The sequence below is a fragment of the Podarcis bocagei genome, assembly GCF_964188305.1.
Source record: "Podarcis bocagei genome assembly, chromosome: 2".
Taxonomy (NCBI): Eukaryota; Metazoa; Chordata; class Lepidosauria; order Squamata; family Lacertidae; genus Podarcis; species Podarcis bocagei.
Genome location: NC_138126.1, coordinates 69,799,171 through 69,826,534, shown reverse-complemented (window position 1 = coordinate 69,826,534; position 27,364 = coordinate 69,799,171). Strand labels below are relative to the sequence as shown.

General features: G+C 42.1%; 1 protein-coding gene and 1 long non-coding RNA gene across 2 annotated transcripts in view; both read left to right on the top strand.

The window, feature by feature from the left end:
• The first annotated feature begins 16,223 nt into the window (after positions 1 to 16,223).
• Positions 16,224 to 27,364, top strand: part of CDX1 (caudal type homeobox 1) — a 40,781-nt gene continuing 29,640 nt past the window's right edge. Inside the window, exon 1 of the mRNA XM_081180785.1 lies at positions 16,224 to 16,794. Coding sequence (XP_081036911.1) covers positions 16,362 to 16,794 — 433 coding nt within the window. The 5' untranslated portion in view covers positions 16,224 to 16,361. The remainder of the gene's footprint in view (positions 16,795 to 27,364) is intronic.
• Positions 23,513 to 24,136, top strand: LOC308579833. The gene is made up of 2 exons (XR_014004597.1): positions 23,513 to 23,882; positions 23,942 to 24,136. It is a non-coding gene; the product is annotated as an uncharacterized lncRNA (long non-coding RNA).

Genomic DNA, 27,364 nt, shown 5'->3' with positions numbered 1-27,364 from the left:
CGTGGCCAGCGTGACGAAGCTGCTCTGGTGAGCCGGCACCAGCGCAGCACACGGAAACGCCGTTTACCTTCCCGCTATAAAGCGGTACCTATTTATCTACTTGCACTTAGGGGTGCTTTCGAACTGCTAGGTGGGCAGGAGCTGGGACCGAAAGACGGGAGCTCACCCCGCCGCGGGGATTCGAACCGCCGACCATGCGATCGGCAAGCCCTAGGTGCTGAGGTTTTACCCACAGCGCCACCCGCGTCCCATATATAATGGGGACAATCTAAACAATTATTGTAAACAACGTAAATCACTAGCAGGACTGATATAAAAATGTGCAGTGAGAATAACTTAAATAAAATATAAAGGATGACTAGTAGATAAATATGAACTGGATATAACATAAGTAACCACAGAAAGGGGGGAAGGGTCAATGATTGGATGTTTTAATTGGATCTGTCAATTCAGATGTGTGATTATATTTTAAAACATGGAGATGAAAAAAATAAAATATTTTTTTAAAAACAGAATTACCACCTTGCATAAACTGCAGCGTGGCCCATTTCCTTCCATGATTATTTTCAGTAGCCCATGTTTGCTTTTTTCTATATTTTTTGTTTCGTTTTTGTGCATATAAAAAAATGAAATGACAAGCAAATGTTCACACTTTCTTCTTTTTGTCCTATGTTTTGGGGATGGATAATGTGGAATTGTAAAGGGGAATACAGAGATACAGGGAATATAAAGATGTATTAAGTGCTGTACAGAATTACGATAGACCCTCCTTTACTAACTGCAGAAGAGCAATGCCTCAGTAGCATTAAAAGGCCCCAGGGTGTAAAGATTAATAGGAACAAGGAGGGAAGTGAAATCATACAGGATTGCATTCAATTTTGGTTCTACTCAGAACAGATCCATTGAAGTTAATGAACCTGACTAACTTACTTTCATTAATTTCACTAGGTCTCCTCTAATCAGAACTAACATGAGCTACAACCCACCATCTTTCATGACAAATTCTGAGAGACAAGGGAAACCCCCTCATATTCAGAGCTGTTGGGAATTTTAAAAGATCCCAGGGGAGAGGGAGCAGAGTGATAACATCCTGAAACTTCCTTTGATAATCTCTGATAATGACATCAGAGGCCTCGTTTGCCAAGGGCGGTGTTCTGCTGCATACTTACCATGATTGCAGCCAAGATACTTTTTTTATCGCTGAGCTGTGACATATAGTTTGGCTTTAATTTTAAAAATAAAATAAAAAATGGGGCAGGGGTTAAGAGACAGATATGGGATGAAAATAAAAACTGGAGAAGGATACTTAAGACTCATGGAACACTGTAGTAAAGGCAACAGACAAGTGTTGGGTATTCTAATTTGTGCTAGTGCAGGAACCTTGAAACCAAGCAGGAAGGCTCATCCAGATGCCCTTTGGGCTCTCAAGGACTTTTCACACATGGCCTACAATAATTTTCTGCATGTGCCGAGTCTATAATTTAAAACCTAGCTGTTTTACATTGGTGAGAATGTACACGTGACAAGGAGGGAACTATAGTAGTCATTTCTTACATTTCAATCCATTCTCCCATCTAGGAGCTCAGGACAGCATAGGGCTCTTCTGTCCCCTACCTCCCTGCTTTTGAATCTCTCAACAACTCTGTGAGGTAGCCCATGCTATAAGAAAGACTGATGCCCTGGTTATGATTTGAATAGGATCAAGGGGTGTGCACGCACGCACACACACACACACACACACACACACACCATTCAGTCATGAAGTTCACAACGACACCTTACACTTTTAAGTGCTAGAACACACTCTTCTGTGGAATTCTTGTGTTTCTATACCACCTTAAGCATATGCACAAGTGGTCAAGAAAAGCATGAGAAAGGCAATGGGCAAGAAATGTGCTTGTTTAAAATGATAGCTTCTCCCAAATGTAATACAGTCATATCTCGGCTCCCAAACACCTTGGGAATTGAACATTCTGGCTGGAAGTGAGTGTTCTGGTTTTTTAGCATTCTTTTGGAAGCCAAATGTCTGGCGGGGTTTCCACAGCTTCCGATTGGCTGCAGGAGTTTCCTGCAGCCAATCAGAAGCCGTGCTTTGGTTTCTGAACATTTTGAAAGTCGAACGGTCTTCCGGAATGGATTCTGTTCGACTTCCGCGATACAACTATACATGCTTTTAGCCTTCATTTATTGCATTACATCTAGGAGAAGCTATCATTTCAAGCAAGAACATGGCTCAAGGGGGATTATGCACCCTGGTCTCCCAAGTCTTAGTCTGGCACTCTAACCTCCACACCACGCTGGTCTTTTGTTTCTATGTGACCATTGCTCTCTTTTCCTTACAACAAGAAAGGGTGGTGGTGGCTGTACTTCTGAAAGAAAACTCCTTACCAGATATTGTACTGGAGTTGTACTATCCATCCTGGAAGGGAAAGTTACAAAATGGCCAACCTCTGTCCTTACTTTGTAGAAGCGATGGTTGTGAGGCGGAGATGCTCTGTAGTACGACCACAATGGATAGAAGGGTTGTTGGTTTTTTTGCAAACAAACTTTTCCAAACATGATTCTCTTCTGTAATAAAAAGGGACCAAAAGGAAAAGTTATCAGTGGATCTTTATGGCTCTATTGTCATTCCACCTCATCTCCCTTGTCCCACCTAACCCTCCCCACCAAAGTAAACTTTCACCGCATAGACACAGAGGGTGGGTCTGTAAGAAAGCGCCTAAAAATAGAGCGCTGCATTTTAGACCTTATCTGATTCACCAGGCAAACGAGAACCAGAAAGACATCAGACATTTTCTACGTAGGACACCTACACTTATAATATACTCCCGACTGTTTTCCAGCTGTTCATGCACTGAACAGCAGCTAGTTTCATATTGTGTACTGTCTGGCAGCAGCTCTCTAGGATTCCACACATGGGATTCCCAGCCCTACATGGAGATGACAGGGGCGGCGGCAGCAGGGACTGAACCCACGCCCTTCTGCATGCAAAGCAGATGCTCTGCTAGGTGATGTACGGTCACTCTCTCTCAGACTAACCTACCTCACAGGGTTGTTGTACAGATAAAATGTAGAGGGGGAGAAGTGTGTGTGCCACCTCAAGCTCCTTGGAGGAAAAAGAAGGATATAAATGTTAATGGCACAAAATAGTAAATAAATAGGTAAAGGTAAAGGGACCCTGACCATTAGGTCTAGTCATGACCGACTCTGGGGTTGCGGCACTCATCTCACTTTATTGGCCGAGGGAGCCAGTGTACAGTTTCCGGGTCATGTGGCCAGCATGACTAAGCCGCTTCTGGCGAACCAGAGCAGTGCACGGAAACGCTGTTTACCTTCCCGCCGGAGTGGTACCTATTTATCTACTTGCACTTTGATGTGCTTTCGAACTGCTAGGTGAGCAGGAGCAAGGACTGAGCAACGGGAGCTCACCCCGTCGCAGGGATTCGAACCGCCGACCTTCTGATCGGCAAGTCTTAGGCTCTGTGGTTTAACCCACAGCGCCACCCGCGTCCCTAGTAAATAAATACATAAGATAAAATGTACCACTGAGCGACAGCCCTTCCTTGTAGTGCCATACAAAGCTTGGTACGCACAACAAAACTGGCTGAAGACACCAAATCAAGATGCCTAATCTCATCAGAACTACAAGAAACAGCAGCATCCAGCCAGGCCCTTGTGAGTATAACCTTAGTGCAGGACAGCACCCCAAGATTACTGCACACTCAGTTGCCTCTGTTGCAGGTCTTGGGCCATATACTGACAGCCTGTGGTCAAGAAAAAAGAATGAAAGAAGGAGGCATGAGCAACAGATCCCCTGATAGGAACATAGGAAGATGCCTTGTACCGAGGCAGACCATTGGTCCATCTAGCTCAGTATTGTCTACACTGACTGGCTGTGGCTTTGCAGGATTTCCTATCTGAGATGCCAGGGATTGAACTTGGGACCTTCGGCTGGCAAGGCCGATGCTCTGCCAATGAGCTATGGCCTGTTCCCATCTTTGAATTACATGATGCATCTGTCACCCTTTCTTCCTCCATTCCTCTCCTCATCACTCTAGACTGGCCACCCTAGACTGGCCATCCCGACAATGTCTTCTTCTTCTTCTTCTTTGGCGATTACTCATAGCCAAGTAAGATTGTCTTTCATGAACACAATCTTAACAGTGAGTCCGTAAGTGACTGTGGAGGACAATTCTGGATACACACGTCCTTCCACAGTGGGGACATTGATTTCTGGGTGGGAGTTGATCACAGTGAGGGTTTGCCAAAAGTGTCTTCCTCTTAGCTCGTTTCTCCTTTTCACCCTGAGTTTGTGCTTCTTCAAAGTCCATGACACCTTTGGTAAAGGCTGTTCTCCAACTGGAGCATTCACAGACCAGTGCTTCCCAGTTATCAGTACTTATACTACTTTTTTAAAGATTTGCCTTGAGAACATCTTTAAACTTTTTGTTGATCACTAGTATTTTGCTTTCCATTCTTAAGTTGGGAATAGAGTAATTGCTTTGGAAGATGATAATCAGGCATCCACACAACATGACCAGTCCAAAGAAGTTGATGTTGAAGAATCATTGCTTCAGCACTGGTGATCTTTGCTTCTTTCAGTCCTGATAGTGTACCTATGTCTTGTAACTGTACCCCTGCAGAGTGTATGATAATGTGTGAGTGTGTTAATGCGCATGTGTGTGTTAAGGTTTTTCCATGTAAGTGTCCCACTATTTTTGATGTTGCTGTTCCTTTTTTCTTAAATTTGGGTTTTATATATCCGTGCTACATATTTAGCACTCTTTTCTAGTCAGAGTTGGATATGCTTTTTGCCATTCTCCCCCAAATTCTGCCAATATCAAAAACTGAAACCCAAAACTATATTCTGTATTCTGTATGCTTTATACAATTGTGATTAATTTTGCATTATTTGTTCTGACTTCCGTAGATCCCCAAGCAAGCTAATCCACACACAGACCACCACCACCACAGTACTCATCCCAAAGGAATAACACTGAAGCTATATCGTTTATAACCTGCAGCACATAGACATAAGGTCAAGGATCATTCAGGGAATTGCTTCCTTCAGGCTGGTTATGGAATTAGAATAGGTGGCCATAATAATTCAACTGGCCTTTAAGAATGGTAGGGATATATTCTGGCCCCAAACTGGTGGGGATCAGTCCTACTCAAGATCAGTCCTACTCAGATCAGTCCTACTCAAATTAGCAGGTTTACTTCAGAGATAGCAGCTTGCAATCTAGAGTTTACATGTAAACCCCCCCTCCATTTTCTTCATTTTCAAAAGAATAAATGCATTGATGTTTCATTTGGATTTATTCTATATAAGCAGGGCTATGTTTCAACTTTTGGATGATTTGTTTTGTTTTGTTCTAAGAAGAGAAGAGTAAAAGATCACCCCCCCCCCAATGATTTGTAGAGTCCATTCTCCTAACCAATAATATAAAACAAAACAAAACAAAAGGTTGTCTTCCTGCTCCTCCCCGCGTAAACAGAAAGGCAACACAGTGTTACACAAAGATAGGAAGAAATTATCTTTGTGTTTGATGATATTGCATCCTCTCTGACTTTTCCCGCTGGTCTGTGCTCTGGGAAAAAGAAATATTTCGTTGAACAAAGGGTTTTCTAGTTTGAGATAAATATAAGGATTGGAATGCACACTGTGCCCCTTTGACACAAAGGCAAATTCCTGTGATCATTTGCACATAGTATCTTGCGGCTTTCCACCTTGGATGTTCCAGCTATAGGTGTGGCTAGAGGGTGTGACAGTATCTGTTGACTCTATTGGCCAATTTGTTTTCCCTGTCATTCAAACTGACTACTCCTTGTAAGGGTATTTGTGATCCAGCTGTGGTAACTAAAAATAAAATTTGCTCTAAAAATATAATTTGCTCTCCATATTTGTTATGCAGCTAGGAGAGCACTGTACATGCTGAAATGCACGTGGGGTAGCAAATCCCGATTGCAAAGCTAGGCGTGGGTGAAGGGAGTGGTTTGTTCACTGGAGAAAATAAGGAATTCTAAACAGAGACTCCAGCATGAAACTGCTGAATTAGAACTCATCAAGAAACTTAAGATTACGTGCATTTGGGCATGAATAGAGACAATGGTTTCCTATACCACTATGATTATTTTGTGTACACTTAATCTTTAATTTCATTATCTGTATTTTTTGTTTTCCATTGCCATTTGAGCCCACAGCTTGCAGTTTCCCCAGCCCCTCTATGACACCTCATGGCCCTAATGAAGTTTGGGGTTGTTGTTTTTTGTTTGTTTGTTTGTTTTACAAATCAAGCAAAAGCCCTAAGACTCTGCTAGTTTCCCATAATATAACAGTCCCTTACCATGGTGCACTAACCACCTTGCTATATTATTTTATCACCAGGTGGGAGTGAGCCACACCTGTGATTGGATCTTTCAGTCCTTTGAGCAGATCTCATTATCATTTGCACTCTGCATGGTAGTGTGACACAACCACATTCCACACTGAATGGTCGTTAAGTCTCACTTCTCCTTTTTCTTCTGTGTATAGATACCTGAACACTGTAATGAAAGGGGCTCTGGCCCATGGAATCCAATTGCTAGTCTTTAATGAGCCACTTTAATCTTTGGCTCTTTGCTAGAGCAAGCACTAAAACTATTGTAAACAAAACATAAGACATACAGCGCATCTTCTGCTGCAAACAACCTTCCCAAGCTGGTGCCCTCCATTTTTAATTTTTATTTTGGAATAGAGGTGTCATCACCCCTGATCATTTGTCAGGCTGGCTAACATCTGGAAGGCACTGGATTAGCTACCTCTGGCTGAAGAGCTTTGCAGGCTGATAGCAGCTAGCCTGAATGTCGACTGGGCCATGTCCAGAGTGGAATTAAATGATTTTTTTTCCTTTTTCTTTGTATTGCCCACTCCATTTTTTAATGGAGATCCATGTAGTTCTTCTTGCTTTGGTAGTTCAATACCCAAAAGCAGAACTGCAGACCAAGTGATGCTGAACATGCTACAAGATGGGGAGCCTCATTTCTACTGCAAGCTGACTGCAAAAACCGAATAAACATTTTGCTGCATCTATCACCTTTTCACAGAACAAACTAGCTCTGTACAAAAGCTTGCTCTAAATCAGGTTCATCCAGCTTGCTAACTTTTCTTTTTGATGGAGGTGGGTATGGCTGGCAGAAGCCTGCCATTCCTCTTCCCTTTACACCGCGGGTGTCAAACACAAGGCCCGCGGGCTGAATCCGGCCCGCCAATGCCAACAGTGTCCTTCAGCTCTCTATATTGGACAAACAGGCCAAACCTTACGCCAAAGAATAAACGGACATAAATCTGACATCAAGAATCACAAAACAGAGAAACCAGTAGGAGAACACTTCAATCTCCCAGGACATTCTATACAAGATCTCAAAGTAGCTGTTTTACTACAAAGGAATTTCAGAAATAGACTGGAAAGAGAAGCTGCTGAATTGCAACTCATTACCAAACTTAAAACCATGGAGAGACCTGGTTTGAACAAAGACATTGGATTCTTATCTCATTATACATGACTTAGCCATTTTTCACCTTCTCACCCCTTGCCTTTTCCTGTAAGACCTATTGCAGTTGTTAAGAGTCGTCAACAGGCTCATCTCAGCTATCTGCCAATCTCCCATTCCCACCACCCTTCTGAGTAACACCCCTCCCCACCTTCTCTCTATATAGAAGGATCTGGCAACTTCTGTTTCAGTGTATCTGAAGAAGTGTGCATGCACACGAAAGCTCATACCAAGAACTAACTTAGTTGGTCTTTAAGGTGCTACTGGAAGGAATTTTTTTATAGTTAGGGCTGGCTGTGTGGGTCCATCATGTGAGAATGGCTTTGTTGTGCACATATGAAAAACACTCGCTTTGCACCTGAGGGTTTAGAAAGTGAAACCCTAAAAGTGGGAGCTGGTACTAGGGTTGCCATTTTTAAAGCTTGGGTCAGGCCAATGTTGTACTCTGCACAACACCAAGTTGTGGAGATCATGTGACCATGCAGGACTCTCATTCAAAAATATATTTCTGTCCCCATCCTATTTTGTGCACTGCCAGCCCCAGTTGCTATGCTAAAAGATAAAGCCATTCCTTTATCTTCCACTTGTATTTCCCCACAACCTCAGGCTGGACCTTTCACCCTGCTGCAAGGAAAACAAAAGCCACTTATACAGTCTTGAAAAAGGAGGAGGAGATAAAGAAAAGAAAAGGAGTTTCCAGACACATGAAAAGTTTCCATTCTGCTAAGTTATTAGATACATGGAGAATAAGTTGCTACAAATTAAACAGTAAATCACAGAACTCTAGTCTGCATTATAATTATCTAATTGAATTGTTTTGATCTCAACATGTATGTGTTTTTAACCTATTAACACTTTGAAGACCCTTGGGCAGAAAAGCGACCAAAAATAATATATATTCATTATAGTGTGTGTGTGTGTGTGTGTGTGTGTGTGCATATGTTGGTCATTTTGGGTCAAGGCTCATCTGAGTCCATTTTGTTCCCCCATTCACTAGTTCGAAGTTTAAACATAGTTATAACTTCTGTTTTGTTTTGACAGAAGTGGATGAAATTTGTAGGCACATGAGTTCCTGAAGAATGGATAAAGCCTGTGAAATTATGTGCAACTAAAAGGACCAGGAGCTATTGTGCTGAGTCCTTTTTAATTATTATTTTTAAATAAACATCTAAAAATATGTTTTGGGGGTTGGATTAAATTTGCAGACAAGGTGATCCCTTCCGAGGGTTTAAAGCCTGCTAAATTTCAGACGGATGGCTGCAGTGGTTTCCCCACAAGGGTCACTGTTATAGTTTTTGGGTGGGTAAAAAAAAAGGACCACTTAATATTCCCTAGTGCTTGGAGGACAATTGGTCTGAAAGCAGCAGACTTAAGAGATATGCCCTTGGGAAGGAACCCTGCCAAATTGTAGACAAATAAGTCTAGGACTTTTTTTGCTAGTCACATTTAAATTTGATTGGGGCAGGGGGGAGAACTTAATCTTCACCTTGATCAAATCATTTAAATAGAGCCAAAAAATACTTCACATTTGTGAACATTATGTGCTCTATTTAATGAATGATTTTCCCTTCCTTCCTTCCAAGATGGTTAGTTTTGACATAGCTACTGTACTTTGCCTTCATGGTCTTCAGTAGTAAGGATTGCTGTTGTCCTCCCCTTTTTGGCATAACGAATTATGGCCCCGATCTGGTGGAACGCTCTGTCACAAGAGACTAGGGTCCTGCGGGACTTGACATCTTTCCACAGGGCCTGCAAGACAGAGCTGTTCCACCAGGTCTTTGGTCAAGGCACAGTCTGACCCGCTCTCTCCTTCTGTAATCCTCATAGAACTCTAGCCCAGTGGTTGCCATTAATTTGATTCTGAATTGATTTTAGAATGTATTTCAATTAACTGACTGTGATTTTATGTACAGTAAATTATGCTGTTTTTACTGTTGTTAGCCACTCTGAGCCATGCTTTGGCTGGGGATGGTGGGATATTATTATTATTATTATTATTATTATTATTATTATTATTATTATTATTATTATTATTATTACTACTACTACAATGTGCACAAAACAGGCAAATCTCTTGCATTACTTAATAATGGCAAATTTATTTCCCACTTGCTATGTGCTGTTAACATTATCTTATCCCTTACCTTTGCCCAGGTATCCTCTTGTTTCCAGATAAGTCCATCACATATGAAAATGAACTCTATTTTCCTTTTGACATTTCCAACATTTCTTGCCAACTATACTTCATAGATTACATGATTTCACTGCTGCTGTTTGCCAATACATCATCAGCCCAACACAGTGGTCTTGATAACTTGCACAAAGTAAGCAGTTTATTTGCTCTTTTCCTGAAGTATTCCCAGACCTCAATGTTTTAGTACATTTAGTACATTTACAGTAGTACATTCCTAAATCTTCATTTTATCATCACTTTAACACGGTATAACACAGTTTATCATTTTTAATTTAGGCTTATTTTCCATACTTCAAAATCTCCTACGACGGGTCCAAAATTGAACTCTTCTCCATATATTACTGTACATACATACAATTTATTAGGACACATTGTCTGTCTATATTGATCTCATATGTTTATTAAACTATCAAAAAGTTAGATTCAGAATATTTCTACTTATTCTTATTATCCATCCATATGATCCAAAGAAATCCACTTGAAATCCACTTTTGTATTAACCTATAAGGTGTCACAAGACTCTTTGTGGTTTTTGTTGCAACAGACTAACATGGCTACATTATATCACTGGAACTTGTTAAGTAGGGCTTGCAGTTCTTGAGAGAGCATATCACGGAGGGCAACACACTTCCCTCTTTCTCTCAGACTACAAGACCAAGGCCGTGTGCTGGCAGATCACGGTTTATAACTTTGCTTGTTCTCCTGTAACCCTGCTTCTGATTGGCTTTGACAGATTTCACAAGTTCTGGATACCCTAAGGGGAAATAGGGATATAAACGTCTTAACTGTGATAATCCTCAACATTTTAACCTGATTTCCACCCACCCCTGACAGTAATCACCTTGCAGCCCCTGTGGACCTCTATCCCTAGGTGGAATGTCCCCTCCTCTCTCAATGCCTGGATGCTGACTCAGAGCTATATTGCCCCTATTTGTGGAAGTATCACTTAGCTGTCAGAGTTAAAAGTTGTTGATAAGACATCTCCTCTGGGAATTTTCTTACCCATTTTAAAACTGGTAGCCAATATCACATTTTGTAGTCAATTTCCTAAGACACGCATCATGTGAACAAGTGCTACCTTTTGTTGGTCCTGAACTTAATGTCAGTCGAATCCAAGTTATATTGTACCAGTATAAAGCAAACTTATGTGGGAAATTGTTAAGTTATTCACAATTTTACACAACTTTATAACTAAATCCTTGCTTCAAACCAGGGATGGGGATCCTCTGCCTGCCTATACAGTATGTTGTTGCACTCTAATGCCCATCAGCCCCAGCCAGCAGGGTCTATGGTTAGGAATGATGGGAGCTGTAGTCCAGCAACATCTGGAGGGCTATAGTGTTCCTTTGCTGCCCTAAACTAAAAAGCTTCAGATCACTTTAGCCTTCCCTAATAAGGAAGGTGCTCCAAAATCTCTATAAACCTGCCATTTTATTGCCAATCCCTTTCTGAATTAATCCCAGAATTGGACTTGCCTTTATGCTGCAGCTGTCATTCTAAATGAGCTTTCCACCGCTCTCCCAATATCTCTCCTCTCTCAGTAAATCCAGAACAGCAAACACTAAAAATACTTTGATCAACTTTGCTCATGGCGACGTGTCATTGCACATAATATATAAGTCCATTTTACCCAACACAGAGAGGCTTCTGTTGTAATCTTGTTTGTTTTATAAATGCAACGTATTGCCCCTTCAATAGCAACAACAAAAAAGTCTTCAGATTGCTATGCTCTTTTTAAGACTATGTTATCTAGTGTTGTATCATTTTGTAACTCCCTCATTCACCTGCATTTCCCACAATTATCCATGGCTACCTGTAATGTTAGGTCATCCACGAGTTGTGAAAGATTTTGTAGCAAATTGCTCGTCATGGGAAAAATTATTTCATTTTAACAGATATTTACAACACTTTCATAATCTTTTTTTCTTTTGACCTGCAAGATAAGTACAACTGATATTTAAAAAGAAACAAAATGGGAGAATATTAATTTAATTAGACTTTTAATTAAGTTGCTGTGCGATTCCTAACCCTGTTCATTACTAGGTAGGCTCTGAAATCACCAAGCACCTCAAATTATGACAGTCACTTTTAAAAACGCAAAAGCTTGACTTTTAAATTAGCTTTAAATTTCCTTCTAGATTTTAGGTAGTTGGACTTGATGACCCTTGATGTACCTTCCAACTCTACAATTCTATGATTCTATTATATCCTCCGTTTTAAAACCAAGATCTAGCTAAGATTCTTAGAAAAGGCATTTATTTATTGTTTTCTGAAGAGATCATGCTAAAATCTTAGAGTACACTGTATAGTTTTCTATCGCTTGGCAATTATAATCATTTTGCACAGCCCAGTCAAATATTGGAATCCTACCCAGAGAGTTCAATTGCTTTAAAGCAAAGAGTTAAAGTACAGTGGTACCTTGGGTTACATACGCTTCAGGTTACATATGCTTCAGGTTACAGACCCCGCTAACCCAGAAATAGTACCTCAGGTTAAGAACTTTGCTTCAGGATGAGAACAGAAATCTTACTCCGGCGGTGCGGCGGCAGCAAGAGGCCCCATTAGCTAAAGTGGTGCTTCAGGTTAAGAACAGTTTCAGGTTAAGAACGGACCTCCAGAACGAATTAAGTACTTAACCCGATGTACCACTGAATGTGTTTAACACACTCTCAAAATAATTGAAAGGGAAATTCTGGATTAGAAAACTCTGTGGAAATTGCCTTGTATTATTTCACAATGTTCCTTTATAATATCTAATTACTAAATTTGTATAAGCCACCCATTAACATTTGTTCTCTCAATGGCTTACAGAATAAATTACAATATTAAATATAAATTACAATAGTTAAAATTAAACAACAGAAACAATAAAAGCTACCCTTTCTAGTAGAAGATAAATAAAACCACTTAAATTATAAGATACAACTCAAACCCTCTGGGGTGGTACCACTGAGCAGGCCTCTGAAGAGGACCCAAGGCATATGCAGAAGGTGGCAGTCACATAACTGCATTGACAGTATATCAACTATCTAAACAGAGGTACTGAAAAACTTTAATAAAAACATGGGGTTTTAAAACAATCCCCATTTCAATAGAAGTATCTCTATTGTACAGAAGGCAAACAAGCACTTCTGACCTAGGTTTACTTTTTCAGATTTTTCTGTATCTGTTAAACTGTGAGCCAAACCTGAAAGAAGTGCTTTCAGAGGAGATCCAAATGACACCTGTAATAGACAGGTCTCTTAATCAATTGACCACTTTGCCACGGTGTGTGTACAACTGGGAATGTTATGTACAGATAGAGAAAATGTCATAGTGTAGCAAAAACCATTACGTTCTTTACCATTTCTCCGGCCTCAACACACGCAGAGAGATAGGCACTTCCCTAAGTAGATTTTGTGCACTACTTGAGTGTTTATTGTTTATGAGACAGATTAATTTGAATTAGGAGCACAGATACTATTATTATTTTTTGCTAGGGGTTAACGTTGTGTTGCCCATCAGGTCTTTAAATGACTGAGAATCTATAATCTCATGGGGCTGAGCTACTCCTAGGAGTGCAACAACTAGCTGGAGACTCATTAATCTTCAGAGGGGTAGCCCGCTAGTCTGCTTCAACAGAAATACCAAAGAGTTTTGTGGCTAACAAATTTATTACAGCATAATATTTTGTAGACCACCGTCCACTCCATCAAATGCAAGAAATGTTATCCTGAGTTGCAGGTATAAGCACACATTGGTGGTGTATCTAACAGTTTACAACCTCCTCACTCCCCAAATGTGGCATGTGTCTCAGGATAACATTTCACCTATCCACATTTCCTGCATCTGATAAATAGATTCCAGTTCACAAAATATTATATTGTAATAAATTTGTTAGTCTTTGTTCAAATTAAACTGGAAACATTTTCAGAGCCCTGCTGAGGGTGATGAGACCCCTGGACAAACTCAAGCAGGCAGATAGGACTCAGCTTTCAGTACAACACTCTAAAATCAGTGAGACTTTCTCTAGTAAGCAAGGAGAGGATTGCAGCCTGTGCCTTTTTCTTTTCTTTTCTGGGCTTCTGAATTTGTCTCTTCTTCCAAATAAAATAAGGAAGTGAGAGCAGGAGAAATCCCTGCCGTGGAGCACGACCACCCTGCTTTGCATGCGCCTTTTGTTAGGGGCGCTCCTCTTCTCCCCAAGGAAGGAGGAGTTCCTCCGCTTGTGGGACAACGGCTGGGCTTCTAGCAACGTGTAGGTGTGAGTTGCCTTCAAAAGGATAAAAGGCACGGCTGGCGGGGTGGGGGCAGTTTGGAGAGGGCAAGCCCTGACACTCACGAGGCTTTTGGGGATGGAAATCCGAGGGTGGTTCCCAGCAGCAGGTTCCAGCCTTCCTGAATTCAGGATCTGCAGGAAGAGTGGTTTGAAATCTCGACGCAGTAAATCACCTTACACGGAGATCCTATGGGTTTCATTGCCCACATTATCTTATTGGTATCATCAGCAAGCCCCTCTCCTTTGAATTAGCCGCGTTGGCGTTTCTTATTATAGCAAACGGCTCTTTTAAAAATTTGATCTATGCCACACAGAGAACTCGCCTCTTTCAATACCAAAGGATTCACTATCGTTCCTGAAAGCCATGCTCCGTGTTTCTTGCCCTGTCAGGGAGGGAGGTTTAGCTACCAGAGTCAATATCAGTGGATGTTTTGTTTTGTAACTCCAAAAAACACCGAAGAAGAGAGAGTGTAAACACGTGTGTCTATGTACGTGCACATACACACACACACACTGAGACAGTTGTTACGGGGTTGTTACTAAGCCTTTAAGCCACTGTCTCCAAGCCTAGCCTACCTCGCAGGGCTGTTCTTGGGGCGGGGTAAAATGGGGAGGAAGAGAACCATGTGTGCCCCTGGAGAAAAGATAGAATACAAATGTAATGAATAAATAAATAATATTATATTAGAGAGAGGCACACTAGAGATGTAGTTTTAAACCTTTTTAATGGCTCCAAAGATAGTTTTGATTATGTTTTGTTCGCTACGCTGGGACGCTGCGGGAGGAAGGGCGGAAGAGAACTATAATGGCAATGTAATAAAATGTAATAAATGTCCTAAATCGACTGCTGAGTGAAGAGCGGGCAGCAAATATTTCGAATAGACACGTAAACATAAAAGCTAGTTTTGGAAAGCGTTCCTGCCAATTAGTAGTATTACGACCTCGCATCAGAGAGGAGCGTCACCCGAAGATAAATGAGCTCTTGCTTTCTCTCTTCCTTCCTCCTCCGGCTTCCCTACTTGATTTCTCTGTTTTTCGAAAATGTTAATGAAAAAAAAGCTCCTTTCAAAGGTGTAGTGCAATGAGGATTAGCGTTTCGAATTATTAACAGTTGCCTTTCTTAATATTCATCGAGGTGTTTATTGGAGAGATCCACTGGAAGAGCACGACGTCTTTTAACAAGCTCAGCGCTGCTGCCTGTCATTCTTTGGACACTTCCGACAACCAGGAAAAACGGTTGTCCAATGATGGTGGTGGTGATTTTAAAAGACCGGTGTTTTTTTTCTTATTAAAATCCTCTTCCTGAATGGATGCAGTTGATTCTACTTGAATAGTTTAATAATAAGAATAAGAATGTGTTCTTCAAAGTGGATAAATCTGCGTGTGTGTTACGGTCATTTGAAGCAGGAAGCTGTGAAAACTGAATCTTTCAAGAAAACGTAGACTCACCCGATTCTTACGTTAATATTTATAAAGGTAAAGCTTTCCCCACCCAATATCTCCAGGCAAATATTAGGCCCAGGTTTCTGGGATAATGCATTCTCAGACGTCTGGCAGCCTATGTACAATCTAAAATGGTTGGGATGTACGGTAATTATTAGAAAGACCACTCCAGCATGGCTGTGTGGCTTCGGGGTCTCAGAAGGATTTAAAAAGTGGAATCGGTGTCCCATTTTTTGCACGGAAAACTATGCTTTTCTCACATGATAAACACCATTGCTTCCACAGAGCTGACCTTAAGAAACTAAAAGGCAAAACGAACAGACAAAAATCCCTTAGGACCCTTTCCATTTTTTGTCAGTCTCTTTTTAATCAGGTGCTCCAAGTGGTGGAGATGCCAGGTTGCCGGTCTTGTAACTAAATGACACCGACTACCTGACCACTGCCTGGGAAAACCCATGGAAATACCACCTCTCCCTCCCCCCTCCCCGTTTTCTTCCTGGACCCTTTACCTGATGACCCCTTTTGTGCCTGGATTTCTTTGTATTCTCTGGGAACTTCTCAGGCCTTCCTTACCATCTAAGCATAACCTCCTCTGTCAGGGCCTTTCCTCTCCCCCACCCCGTCATTTCTATCTGCTGAGTAATTTGTACCCAGTGGCTTCCCTTTGATTCCTGCACTTTGAAATGCAAACCTGCCTTTCAATGCAAATGCTCCGGGAGCTTGGCCCAATAAAAAGCCTTTCCTCAGGGAGGTGCCTTTGCAAAGTGGGGAAGTGAAGGGAGGAAAAGAAAAAAAACCAAACCACACCACTGACCAAGAAGTTCAGGTGAGCAGCTAATCAGGAAGAAGCTGCGAGTGATCGGCAAGGGCAGGCCTGGGAAGAGGCGGCTGTGGCACAGGGCGCACACATTATGCGCGCAGGGCCACTTGGGGATGATGTATGTGGGATACCTGTTGGATAAGGACGCCACCAACATGTACCCCAACCCGGTCAGGCACCCCAGCCTGAACCTCAGCCCTCAGAATTACGTGCCGGTGCCCCCTCAGTACTCGGAGTTTGCCAGCTACCACCACGTGCCAGGGATTAACAGCGATCCTCACCATGGGCAACCCGCGGGCCCCTGGGGCTCTCCCTACACCCCCACCAAAGAGGACTGGCACTCCTATGGGGCAGGAGCCCCTTCTTCTGTCGCCAACCCGGGGCAGCTCGGATACAGCCCCCCTGATTTCAATCCAATTCAGCCACCGGGCTCTGGACTGCTGCCTCCGCCTATGAGCAGCTCGCTGCCCCAGCTCTCGCCAAATGCGCAAAGGCGCACGCCTTATGAGTGGATGAGGCGCCCCGTCCCCACCAACAGCGGCAATGGTAAGGCACCGTCTCCGTTTCTTTCCTCCTCCTTGCTCTTGGGGAGAGGGCTTGCTTAGGTCACGCAGGAGACCAACTTCTGCTGTTTCTCTGCCTTTCCTTTTTTCGCTCAGCAAGCCCCACACGAGTTTCCGTTGCTGGTTAGTAGGACGGAGCTGTCAACTTTATAAGGTTTACTCTTCATTATCTTTCGCCCATCAACTTGTAGACACAAGAGTTTGTGGTCAAGCGGCATTTTAACATGAAAGGGTGCTTGAGAGGTTGGCTGCAAACCCAGGGCCATTTCAGACTCTACGTTTAGCAGTTAAACCTGCAGAGTATATGCGGTTGGCGTGCGTAACCTTCATACTGTACATGTAGATTTGTCCGTCAGTGAGGTGTGATTGGTGAGAGAGTCAATAACTTGGTGCTTTGCTTGCAAAAGGTGCCAGGTTCAATCTCTAGCATCTCTGGCCAAAAGAAGTGGCACCTAGTGGGAGCCTCTGCCAGTCAGAGTAGGCAATCCTGGGGTAGATGGACAAATGGCCTCAGTTCGTGTTTGCTTCATATTGCTTCAAGACAATGGTCACAACTCAGCACAGAGTTAAGGGCACTTAAATGTGGATCTTAGCTAGTGTGTGTATGATCCATACTATATGTTAATCACATTGACTATGACTAAAGAGATTTACCTGGAAGTATGACTTCTTTTTCTGTAAACGTTATAGCCAAAATTATAAAGGTTATAGGTCCGAGGAGTGGGTGCAATGGAGGATTTCTAAGAACATAAGATGGGATGAAGATAATATATAACATTAATAACATGTAGTTTATGGTTTGGGCTGATGGCTGTGTATGTATGTTTTTGCTATAAAATGGATGGCTAGAACTTTCAAATAGCTACCTTTAACTGTCGCCTTTTTCAGTATCATTGTCAAACACTTCACTCAGATTCTAGCACTGAGTCACAAGTTAATTTTTCTCTCATCTAGTAAGCCTGTAGTAAACTGACATTTTCTCAGTCTAGATTACTGACAGCCTCTGCAGGTAAATATTATGCTGAGAGACAACTCTGATGGATAAAGCAATCTATGTTGATTGCAAATAGTTTGGTAACCTGGAAATTGCAATATGTTGATTGCAAATATTTTGATTGCAAATATTTTGGTAACTTGGAAATATTTTTTGTTTTATTTTGGTAGACCCTTTGAAAAAGGACCGATTGTGGGGAAGGGGTTAATATACGTATTTTGATGTGTTAGTTACCCATTTATTATTAAACTAGCAAGGGGGTGGGCAATCTTCTTGCTTTGTCAACATTATTTTACATTTCAAGGGTCATCTTCTGTGTTTCTGTTTTAAAATAAGAAAATAAAGGTGGCATCTTGGGGAAAGTATGCCCCATTTGCAGGAGCTTGTGTTAATTAATCAAGTAGCTGTTGTGGTTATGAGCTCTCTTGTTTGTGGGGCACATCACACTTTGTTTTTAGTATATACTTGCTAGCAATGAGGTATTATAAGAATGTTCCACTATGTTCAATAACACTCACTTCTAGTAAGTTTATCTTGAATTGCAGTCTGTGTACACTGACAAAAAAGTGTCCATGTTCCAATTTTCTGCTACATATAGCTTTTAAAATATAAACAATTGTTTCACATAAGATGCGAAGTGGCTCCTCTTAAGCACAGCCTCAAAGATGCACTCATGTATTTGTCTGGAAAAATCAATATTCCACATGGTGTCTAATCAAATTTTGGATCATTATAGGACATGGGCATGGACTTAGTTTTAATAATTCTATTCCCCTTCTTCTTGCTCCATTACTGGGAATCAGCCAGGCTTACAATACTTTAAATTGCTCCTTTATTTATTTTATAGATCTATAATTTTGGAAGCTGCTATCATGAAGCTACTGCACTTTGTATGCAATAAGGTTTCACTGTTTCAGTTCTGATCCTGAATGTTTGCAAGTCCTTTTCAGATCCTTGCTGGAGGTGGTTATTGGGAATGGCAAAACCAGCTCTTTTGGGTGTCCTGAGGAAGATGAGTAGAATCGCCTGACATTATCTAATTTGTGTGAGCAAATGCCAAACTTAGAACCTAGTTAAGCAAGCAGAAATCTCTCTTTACTGGATCTGATGTACTAGCAAGTGACTGGGGGCGAGATGTGATTTAAAGGTGGGTTTAATATGGACGGATGGATTAAATTCTACTTTTCTTAAACATTTCTTCAATAGAACTCAAACCTGTTTACGTAACTTCTAGACAGCTTCTAGTCCAGGTACCCACCAGCTCCAAAGCTGTTTAGCTTCAGCACTCTGGCTCTGCTACATGGATTCAGACCATAGCCCTGGTAGCATGCGGAAAATCTTAAGTTACATCAGCCACAGTCTTGATGACCACTATCTCTTCTTTAAATGAGAAACTGTCAGATCACTCATTTGGGTCTGGACTGATCTGTTGACAAATAATGTGCAACTACTAAACTGGGTGATGGATTTGCTTTATGTGGTGGTTTAGTATGCAAAGAAGAATGAAAATATATTTTTGTATGATTGTATGGAAGAATTCGATGTTTTGCAAGGATGGGTTACACCTATGTATGAAAGGAGAGTTCCACTGGATCTGAGATATGCTTTGTTTTTGTGGAAATTCTGTACATGTGTGTGTGTGGTGAGTGCAAACATAAGTGATCTTGACTATGTGCAGATGCCTAACACAGATTAGTTACTCTTTAATACTGTCTGTAATCATATTGTTTTATTCATAATCAGAGTGGTAAAAAGGTAGATTCCCACCTTTCAATTCTTGTGTTTATACTCTAATCCATTTTAGTGAGTGCAAGTATGAAACCACTGAGTGTTGTTTATTTGTTCTTAAGTAAGGCAAGAGTATGCGAGAATGATGGATCTGTAGGCCAGGGTAGGATTGTGGGTAGAAAGAACTATGTGATTTTGTATGAAAAATAGGTGTTGTACAAGAATGAGCTACTTAATATCACCATAAGCTGTTAAAATAATAAAGAGTTCAGTGGCTCTTTTTGAAGTGTGACTGCTTATGTGACAATAAATTGGGTATAACTAACACATTTATTGTGACATAAAGCTTTCACAGACCAGAATGCATTTCATCATGTGCAAAGTGTTCTTCTAATGCTGTTAAAGCAGCAACTCTTTATCACTTACCTAGAAATAAGCTCTGTTGAACTAAATTGGACTTATGTGAGTAGTCAAGGATAGAGTTACACTGGGAGTATTTTTCAAGAAACATGAAGCATGGTTTGCAATCAAAGGAACTGATTTCACATAGTATGTAGTTTTACAGAGGCCATACTTGTGTAGGTGGGGTGGAGGACAGGTCATCTCTTTATAGTGTTTATGTCCACATGAGAGCTATAATAGGAGTAGCCTATCGTTTTAACCTTTCTGCTGATGATTGGGCAAACAAAGATTTGTAACTGTGTAATTTATTGAAATAAATAGAACTTCTGCGGAATTACAAAATGTACAATTAAATGCAAACTTGCCTTCCGTGTCGAAAGGAATTCAAAGTGAAAAAAGGTGGGGAATGGACAAGTCTATAGATACCTGTTGACAATAGATTACGGTACATAATAATTTAACTATCCTCACCAACAGCTGTGTGTGGTAGGTCCCAGAGCGAACCTCATAGCTGGGCATTCGATCTCCGCTGTCCAAATCTGACATTCTGCTCACTGCATGCTTGTGTCTCAGTTTCCTTTTAAAACATGATTTGGTGTTTCAAAATGTCACAAATCCACCTTGACTCACAGCAAAAAAAAAAGGGGGGATGTAAAATTATAAATTCTGGGGTACTTTTTTACAGGTGGCAATTATGTATGTGGCGTGGTCAAGCAATGAACCACATGTATGTATGTATGTATGTATGTATGTCATTTATATATGTCACCTTTCTCGAAGGAGCTGAAGGTGACATACTTGGTTGGTTCTCTTCCATCCAGTTTCATCCTCGCTACAACCCTGCGAGGTAAGTTAGGCTGAGCGCCACCCAGTAAGTTTCACGGCTGACCAAGGATCTGGACCCTGGCCGTCCAAGTGCTAACCCAACGCTGGAACGTGACGGAGGGCCTGTGGTTTTCATCCAGCTTTAGCCATACTCCGAGCCGCTGAAAGAAATGAACTTTTAAATGTCTTCCTTGCGTTTCTATGAGGGGAAAAGGGCGCGAGCGAACTTTCCCGCCAAGTCCATAATTCCTCCTCGCTGCCTATATTGCCTTGCCGGGAAGCCGGGCCTCCCCTCGACGGAGCTTTTCGCCCCCCTCGCGTGTTCGCGCCCACCCGGGAGCTCTCCAGCAGCCGGCTTCGTGATGGCGCTGAACTCTTGAACTCTGCGCGGGGTCGGGATTTTAAAGGGCTGGGCTTGCTGCCGGGTGGGAAAGTGGAAGTCTCTCCCCAGGGAAACGCAAATGAACATGCCGGGGAAAGACCCCGCGGCGCTGCCCAGTTCAAAGGCGGCCTGGACCAGGAGCTGGTTCATGAAAGGGCCTGCGAGCGCCTCCCTCAAGCCCAGGGCAAATTTACAAGCGTGCCCCCTTTGTCATGCAGATAGGCAGCGGCCCTGCGTGCAGCGGGGCGCCCAGCGGCTTCCATTGTCCTCAGCTTGGGGGGCTGGGAAGCCGGGGCTCCTGGCGCCCTTTGAAGTGGGGGCAGCATCTGCAGGCACTTTCTGCTTCCTGCCCGGCTCCACTTCGGGCCGGGCAAACAAGCCCGCCGCTGGCGTGCAACAGGCCTCCGCTCGCTCCCGCGCAGAAGGGCCAGACTCGCACCGAGGAGAGGCCTTTCTTCGCCCGCGCGGCTTTCCTTTCGTCGGCTGAATATGAGCGGCGAGTTGTACTGGTGTCTCTTCGTTTAAGCCAAGCAGCGTGATGCAATACTTCAGCATCTATCTCACAAATAGGCGCTGGCATAATAGGTGAAAGCTTGTTTTCCATAATCTCTGCTTGAGCTGGAAATTTGGCATTGAAAATCCTTCAGGTTTGGAAATGTGTCGCTCAATTCGGGTTTGAACCACGTTTTATATACCATAGGCCCAACCTTGCCAGACTTGATTTCAGCGAGAGAGATTTAAGCAGGAGTTTAACATTTCCTTGAAATCAGCAAAACTTTTAAACATCAAACTTGTTATTTAAAAATAAAACAAAGCAGTGGGTTTTGTTTTGGTTTTAGTCCACCATCTTTATTCCTTCTAAAAAATGATTTTGCTGATCAAAAAAATTGCCTTCACCTGGGCCCAAGTGGCCCAATTCACAATCATGCCATCAAACTTCATGATTTTTGAATGGAATGAATGAATGGGTAAGTGGGAAATGAAAACCTGGTCTGGTCATATGAAGATGCACCTCCTCTGCAACATCTGAAGCAAGCACAATGACTTTAAACACAATCACCACCTTGGGCCATGATTCATGGATTCATCCGCAACAATAGTGACTACTTTTCTGCCAAAATAAAAAAATTCCTTCCAGTAGCACCTTAAAGACCAACTAAGTTAGTTCTTGGTATGAGCTTTCGTTAGTTCTTGGTATGAGCTTTCGTGTGCATGCACACTTCTTCAGACACTTCTTCAGATACTTTTCTGCCATCTGACAAGGCTATGTTTTCCAGGAATGGTGTATGTCCCCATACTGTTTTACTTACCCCTCTACAGCCTTTTTAGTGAGGGATAATGCGTACGTACTGTTTTGTGGTATTGTGATGGCAACCCTAAGCATGTCTGCACCAAAGTAGATGTTGAATCATTTAGGAGTTGAGCAGGTTGTTATAATACAATGATATTCAGAGACTCCTGGTTTCCTTAAATAGGTTGCTAAAGAAAAGTACAGTGGTGCCTCGCAAGACGAAATTAATTCGTTCCGCAAGTTTTTTCTTCTTGCGAGTTTTTCGTCTTGCGAAGCACGGTTTCCCATAGGAATGCATTGAAAATCAATTAATGCGTTCCTATGGAAACCGCTTGCCAGGCTGGCGGTGCGGAGAAGGGCTTTTCTCCCCACGGCAAGCCTTCAGGACAGGTACGGGAACAGAGGGGAAGGCGCGCAGCGCTTTCCCTCTGTTCCCGGGGCTTGCGTGGGAGTAGGGTTTTTCCTCCCCACCGCCAACATTCAGAACAGCATTCTGAATGTTGGCGGTGGGAAGGAAAACCCTCCTCCCACCCCAAGTCTTCAGGAAAGCCATCCGAAGCTGGGCGGCAGGAGAAGGTGTCCCCGCCCCCCCCCCGCCCGGCATCGGAGCTTCGTTCCGATGCCGGGCGGCGGGAGGAGGCGTTCCCCCCCCCGCCCGGCATCGGAGCTTCGTTCCGATGCCGGGCGGCGGGAGGAGGCGTTCCCCCCCCCCGCCCGGCATCGGAGATTCGTTCCGATGCCGGGCGGCGGGAGGAGGCGTCCCCCCCCCCCCGCCCGGCATCGGAGATTCGTTCCGAAGCCGGGCGGCGGGAGGAGGTCCGAGGACAGTGGGGAAGACGCGCTGCGCTTCCCCGCTGTCCCGGAGATTTCCCTATGGGCTGTCGTCTTGCGAAGCAAGCCCATAGGGAAATTCGTTTTGCGAAGCGCCTCCAAAACGGAAAACCCTTTCGTCTAGCGGGTTTTCCGTCTTGCGAGGCATTCGTCTTGCGGGGTACCACTGTACAATGAAGTGGGCTGGCTGGGAAGGTCTCAGAAAAGTCAATATTCCCCTTAGGAGATGGTTTGCCCCCCTCTTCTGGAGAGTAGATCCTGGACTATTTCCCTGAAAGATATCCTAACAATGTGTTAATTCTCCTGTACTTTATAGATTCTAGGAAAATCTGTTCATCTCCAGATGTCTATATTGGTTTTGTTCAGTGAATTCATGCATCACAAAATTTTGGAAGGCATCTCACCTTGGACTGAACCAGTGCTGATTTAATATTTGCATATGAGAGTTGAACTAAAGCACAGGATTAGGGGTGGGGATGTATTTTAGTTGGTGTTTTCTCTTGAGACTGGAACCATACACACAGTTTACAACTTGCATGCTTTTCTAGACAGGCCTAAGCAGGGGTGAGGGACCCATCGCCTTCAAAAATACATTTTTGAGTTAAGTCTTGAAGGTATGTGAAGGGGATCAGTCTCATTGCTTGCAGTGAATTAGATTAGTAACCTTTCTAATTGAGTATATGGTCAATTAGACTGAACCCTGGAAATGTACACCCTTAGACCTAGATCCTATAGGAACTTCATTTTTTTTTTCTTTAGCAAGGATGGAGAAACTACAAGAAAATCACAGCAGCTTCCATTTGTGTGAGTGGGTGGTCAGACACACAGGTTCATGGATCTGTCATTCATGCATCTCAGACCCAAATGTAAAACAGGCGGGGAAATCAAATATTTGGTCATTTTCTAGCAGTATTTTTAGAACATGTACATTGCAAGTGCCTCTGGAGAGTACTGCAGTATGAAAGGCCACCACTGCATGAGTCACTGCTGAAATGGGGATCTGTAAGAGAAGACTGAAATTTTGTCATATTATAAACTTACTGTCTGGCTGCCCTGGCAGACTGTACTTAAAATAGAGCCAAATCCTGGTGCATCAAGAAAAAAACCAGTTTATGCAGCCTGCATAAACTATAAAAACTGATCTCTGCTTATTCTGCTTCTCTGAGTGGCAGTGAGGGGAAAGGAGTGAATTCTGCCAAGGCCTCTCCTGCTCTGAGATTGAGTTATCTACACATTCTCAAGCCAATCTTCCCAAACCACAACAATGAATAATATGAAATCTAAGATTGCAAAGAGGCAATCCAGTGTTTGATGTCCATGTTGGGCTGGATAAGGGCTAACAAACAGAAACCAAAGCTAGTTCTTCTGATCAGTAGGCAGGATCTCGGTTTGGAGGTTCACTGGCATTGAAGGGGCATGCTATTTGGGGTAAATTTGGACTGAGTCTTAGACCTGGATTTTCAAATCTTGGACATGGCTAGAACCATCTTTGCATGAATAAGATTTCTGCGCCATCCACATCCTTTGTAGAAAACTTAAAATTTGGCTGTGATGATCCACGCCATCTTGTCTTGATTATTTTAACATGCTGAATATAGGGCTACCTTTGAAGACCATTCAGAACATTCCGCACAGTTAGATCAGAATGCTGCCACCAGGTTTCTTATGCAGGTGAGATATAGTGCTTATGTTACCCAACTGCATTCTGCATTGGCTGCCCATTTGTCTCCCAGCACAAGTCAGAGTTCTGGTTGACCAATAAAGCCCTAGGGACAAGGTTATCTGAAAGACCATCTTCCTCCATACCATCCTGCTGAGAATTGAGACCTTCCACATATGGCTTTCTCACTGTCCCTTCAGCTATTCCTAAGAAAACAATTAGGGATGAAATTTTCTGAAAATCTTTATGTCAACCTTATCCAGAGATATTATTCCCCCCCCCCCAATTCCTGCCTTGCTCCTTGATCTCAGTGACAAGCAAGGTTTTTTTAAAAACCAGCTCTGATAAAAATAGAAACATTCTAGCATTTTATATGCACAATACTATATGCATATACATTCCAGGTTTCTTATGGTAGTGCTCACATAAAAGAGATACATGCAGCAATGCATATAACGGAATAATACTTATGTTTTAATACTGTACTTATATAGGAGAAAATGGTGCTTCTTTTATATACTAGATATACATATATGTATAATAGATGTATAATTTTGCATATAATTATCCAGGTTTTTTAAAAAACATGATATTGCATGAGAGGTTCTGACATAAACTTTTGCATTCAAGACGTGATCCAATACTTGATTGGGTCAGAAAAGCCAGATTCTGTGCCTAAATCCATTCAAAAATAATTTTTCCTTCACCCCACACGACAATGCACAAAAGGGCATTTTCTGTGGTGGTTCCTGCCCTCTGAAAAACTCTTCTTCATGAGATAGAATCCTAGAGTTGGAAGAGACCCCAAGGGTCATCTAGTCTAACCCCCTGCAATGCAGAAATTCCTCCCACAGCCATCCCTTGATGGGCACAGACCACCAGCCTTCTGGTTAACAGCCAGAAGGCACTGACCCATTCCTCTCTATGGTTCCTTCACTGCTTGTGTTTAATAGGACAGTTAAAACATTTCATTTTAATAAAGGTTTTGAGACCTCTTAATTTTGGGGGGCTGCTGGGAGTTTTACTGTTTTCTATAACTTGTCTTTATTTCATATTGTTTTTAATGTACACGGCTCTTAGGGAGGAAGGATGTACAATATTTTAAAAACAATAAACATGCACATTATCAGGCTTCTGAATTGAGCTGAACCCTGTATTCCCTACCATAGTAATTGCAGTTGATTTATTTGCCTATTTTCTCTCTGCCTCACAATAATGTGAATGCCTTACCGTAGCAGCCAGTTATATGAAAAGTGTGGACAAATTATGGAAATGCTAACGCGTGTAAATTGTGTGATGAATAAAGAGTCAGAAATGCATTGTATTAGATGAGTTATTCCTTTCCCACATACTATCTGCACTGGGTTGTTGAACTTCATTTCTGCTGGATATTATTTGCATTCTGACATAATGTTAATTCATGGTTTACAGTTATGAGAATAACCACACACACACACACACACACACACACACACACACACACACCGCAAGAGCTTTCCCACTCCACTAGGAGATCAGAAACTTCTGTTTTGGTTTTAGATTAGCCAGGTTTAGGACATGGCTTTGAACCCATGGCTGTTAAAACAAGCCAGTTTAATAACCAATACTCTGTGTTTATCATGATAACCAAACACAACCATTGACTTGCATGGCTTGTTTGCACAAATACTTTTTCATGTATTAGTGGTGACTTTAGGCAACTGTAACATATGACTATTTTGCACAGAATGAATTGCAACCAGTGGGAAAGTAATGTAGGTGCACGACTGAGAAATGAAATATTTGTGTGACCTTTTTCATAATAAGGTGCATGGGGCAGGTGAATGATACACCTTTAAAAGGAGCAGTAGGACCCAGTTTTGTGGGACAATTATGCCTGGAAACCCTGATCCTTTTCCAGAATGATTTTCCCAATGTTTGGGCTGCATTTACTAAGTTTCACGAGGTAGAGTTTTAATTTGTGTTTTTGATAGTTGGTAGACCCAGAATGGCACTAGGTTTCCGCTATTTTTGTTTTGTGCAACATCTAATGGGCTTTTGATATATGCTTGTAACAGCCACGGCATTGCAGAATATAGTAATAAAATACGGCCATTGGATGACATGTTTAATGTTTTTATAATGCCTTAGATTTTAATGCCTTAATGTTTTTATAATGCCTTAGATTTTAATAAACCATTTAGAGAATGGTAGCTTAATAGTGATGTCTTTTTGCTAGTTTTCTGATTGGTTATGTCGATTCATTGTAACACTTTAAGGGCCTCGAACTTTCATCTTTTTGATTTGTTTACTTCCCAAAGGGTCTGTAGAATAGAAAACATAAGAGAACTGGTACTGAAAGAATCACACATTTGTTATCTGTGTGGTTAACTTGAGATCCTTTTTTAACCAGGAAAGGATTACAATCTAGTTCTGCTTAGAACTCATCAAAGGCTTGGTA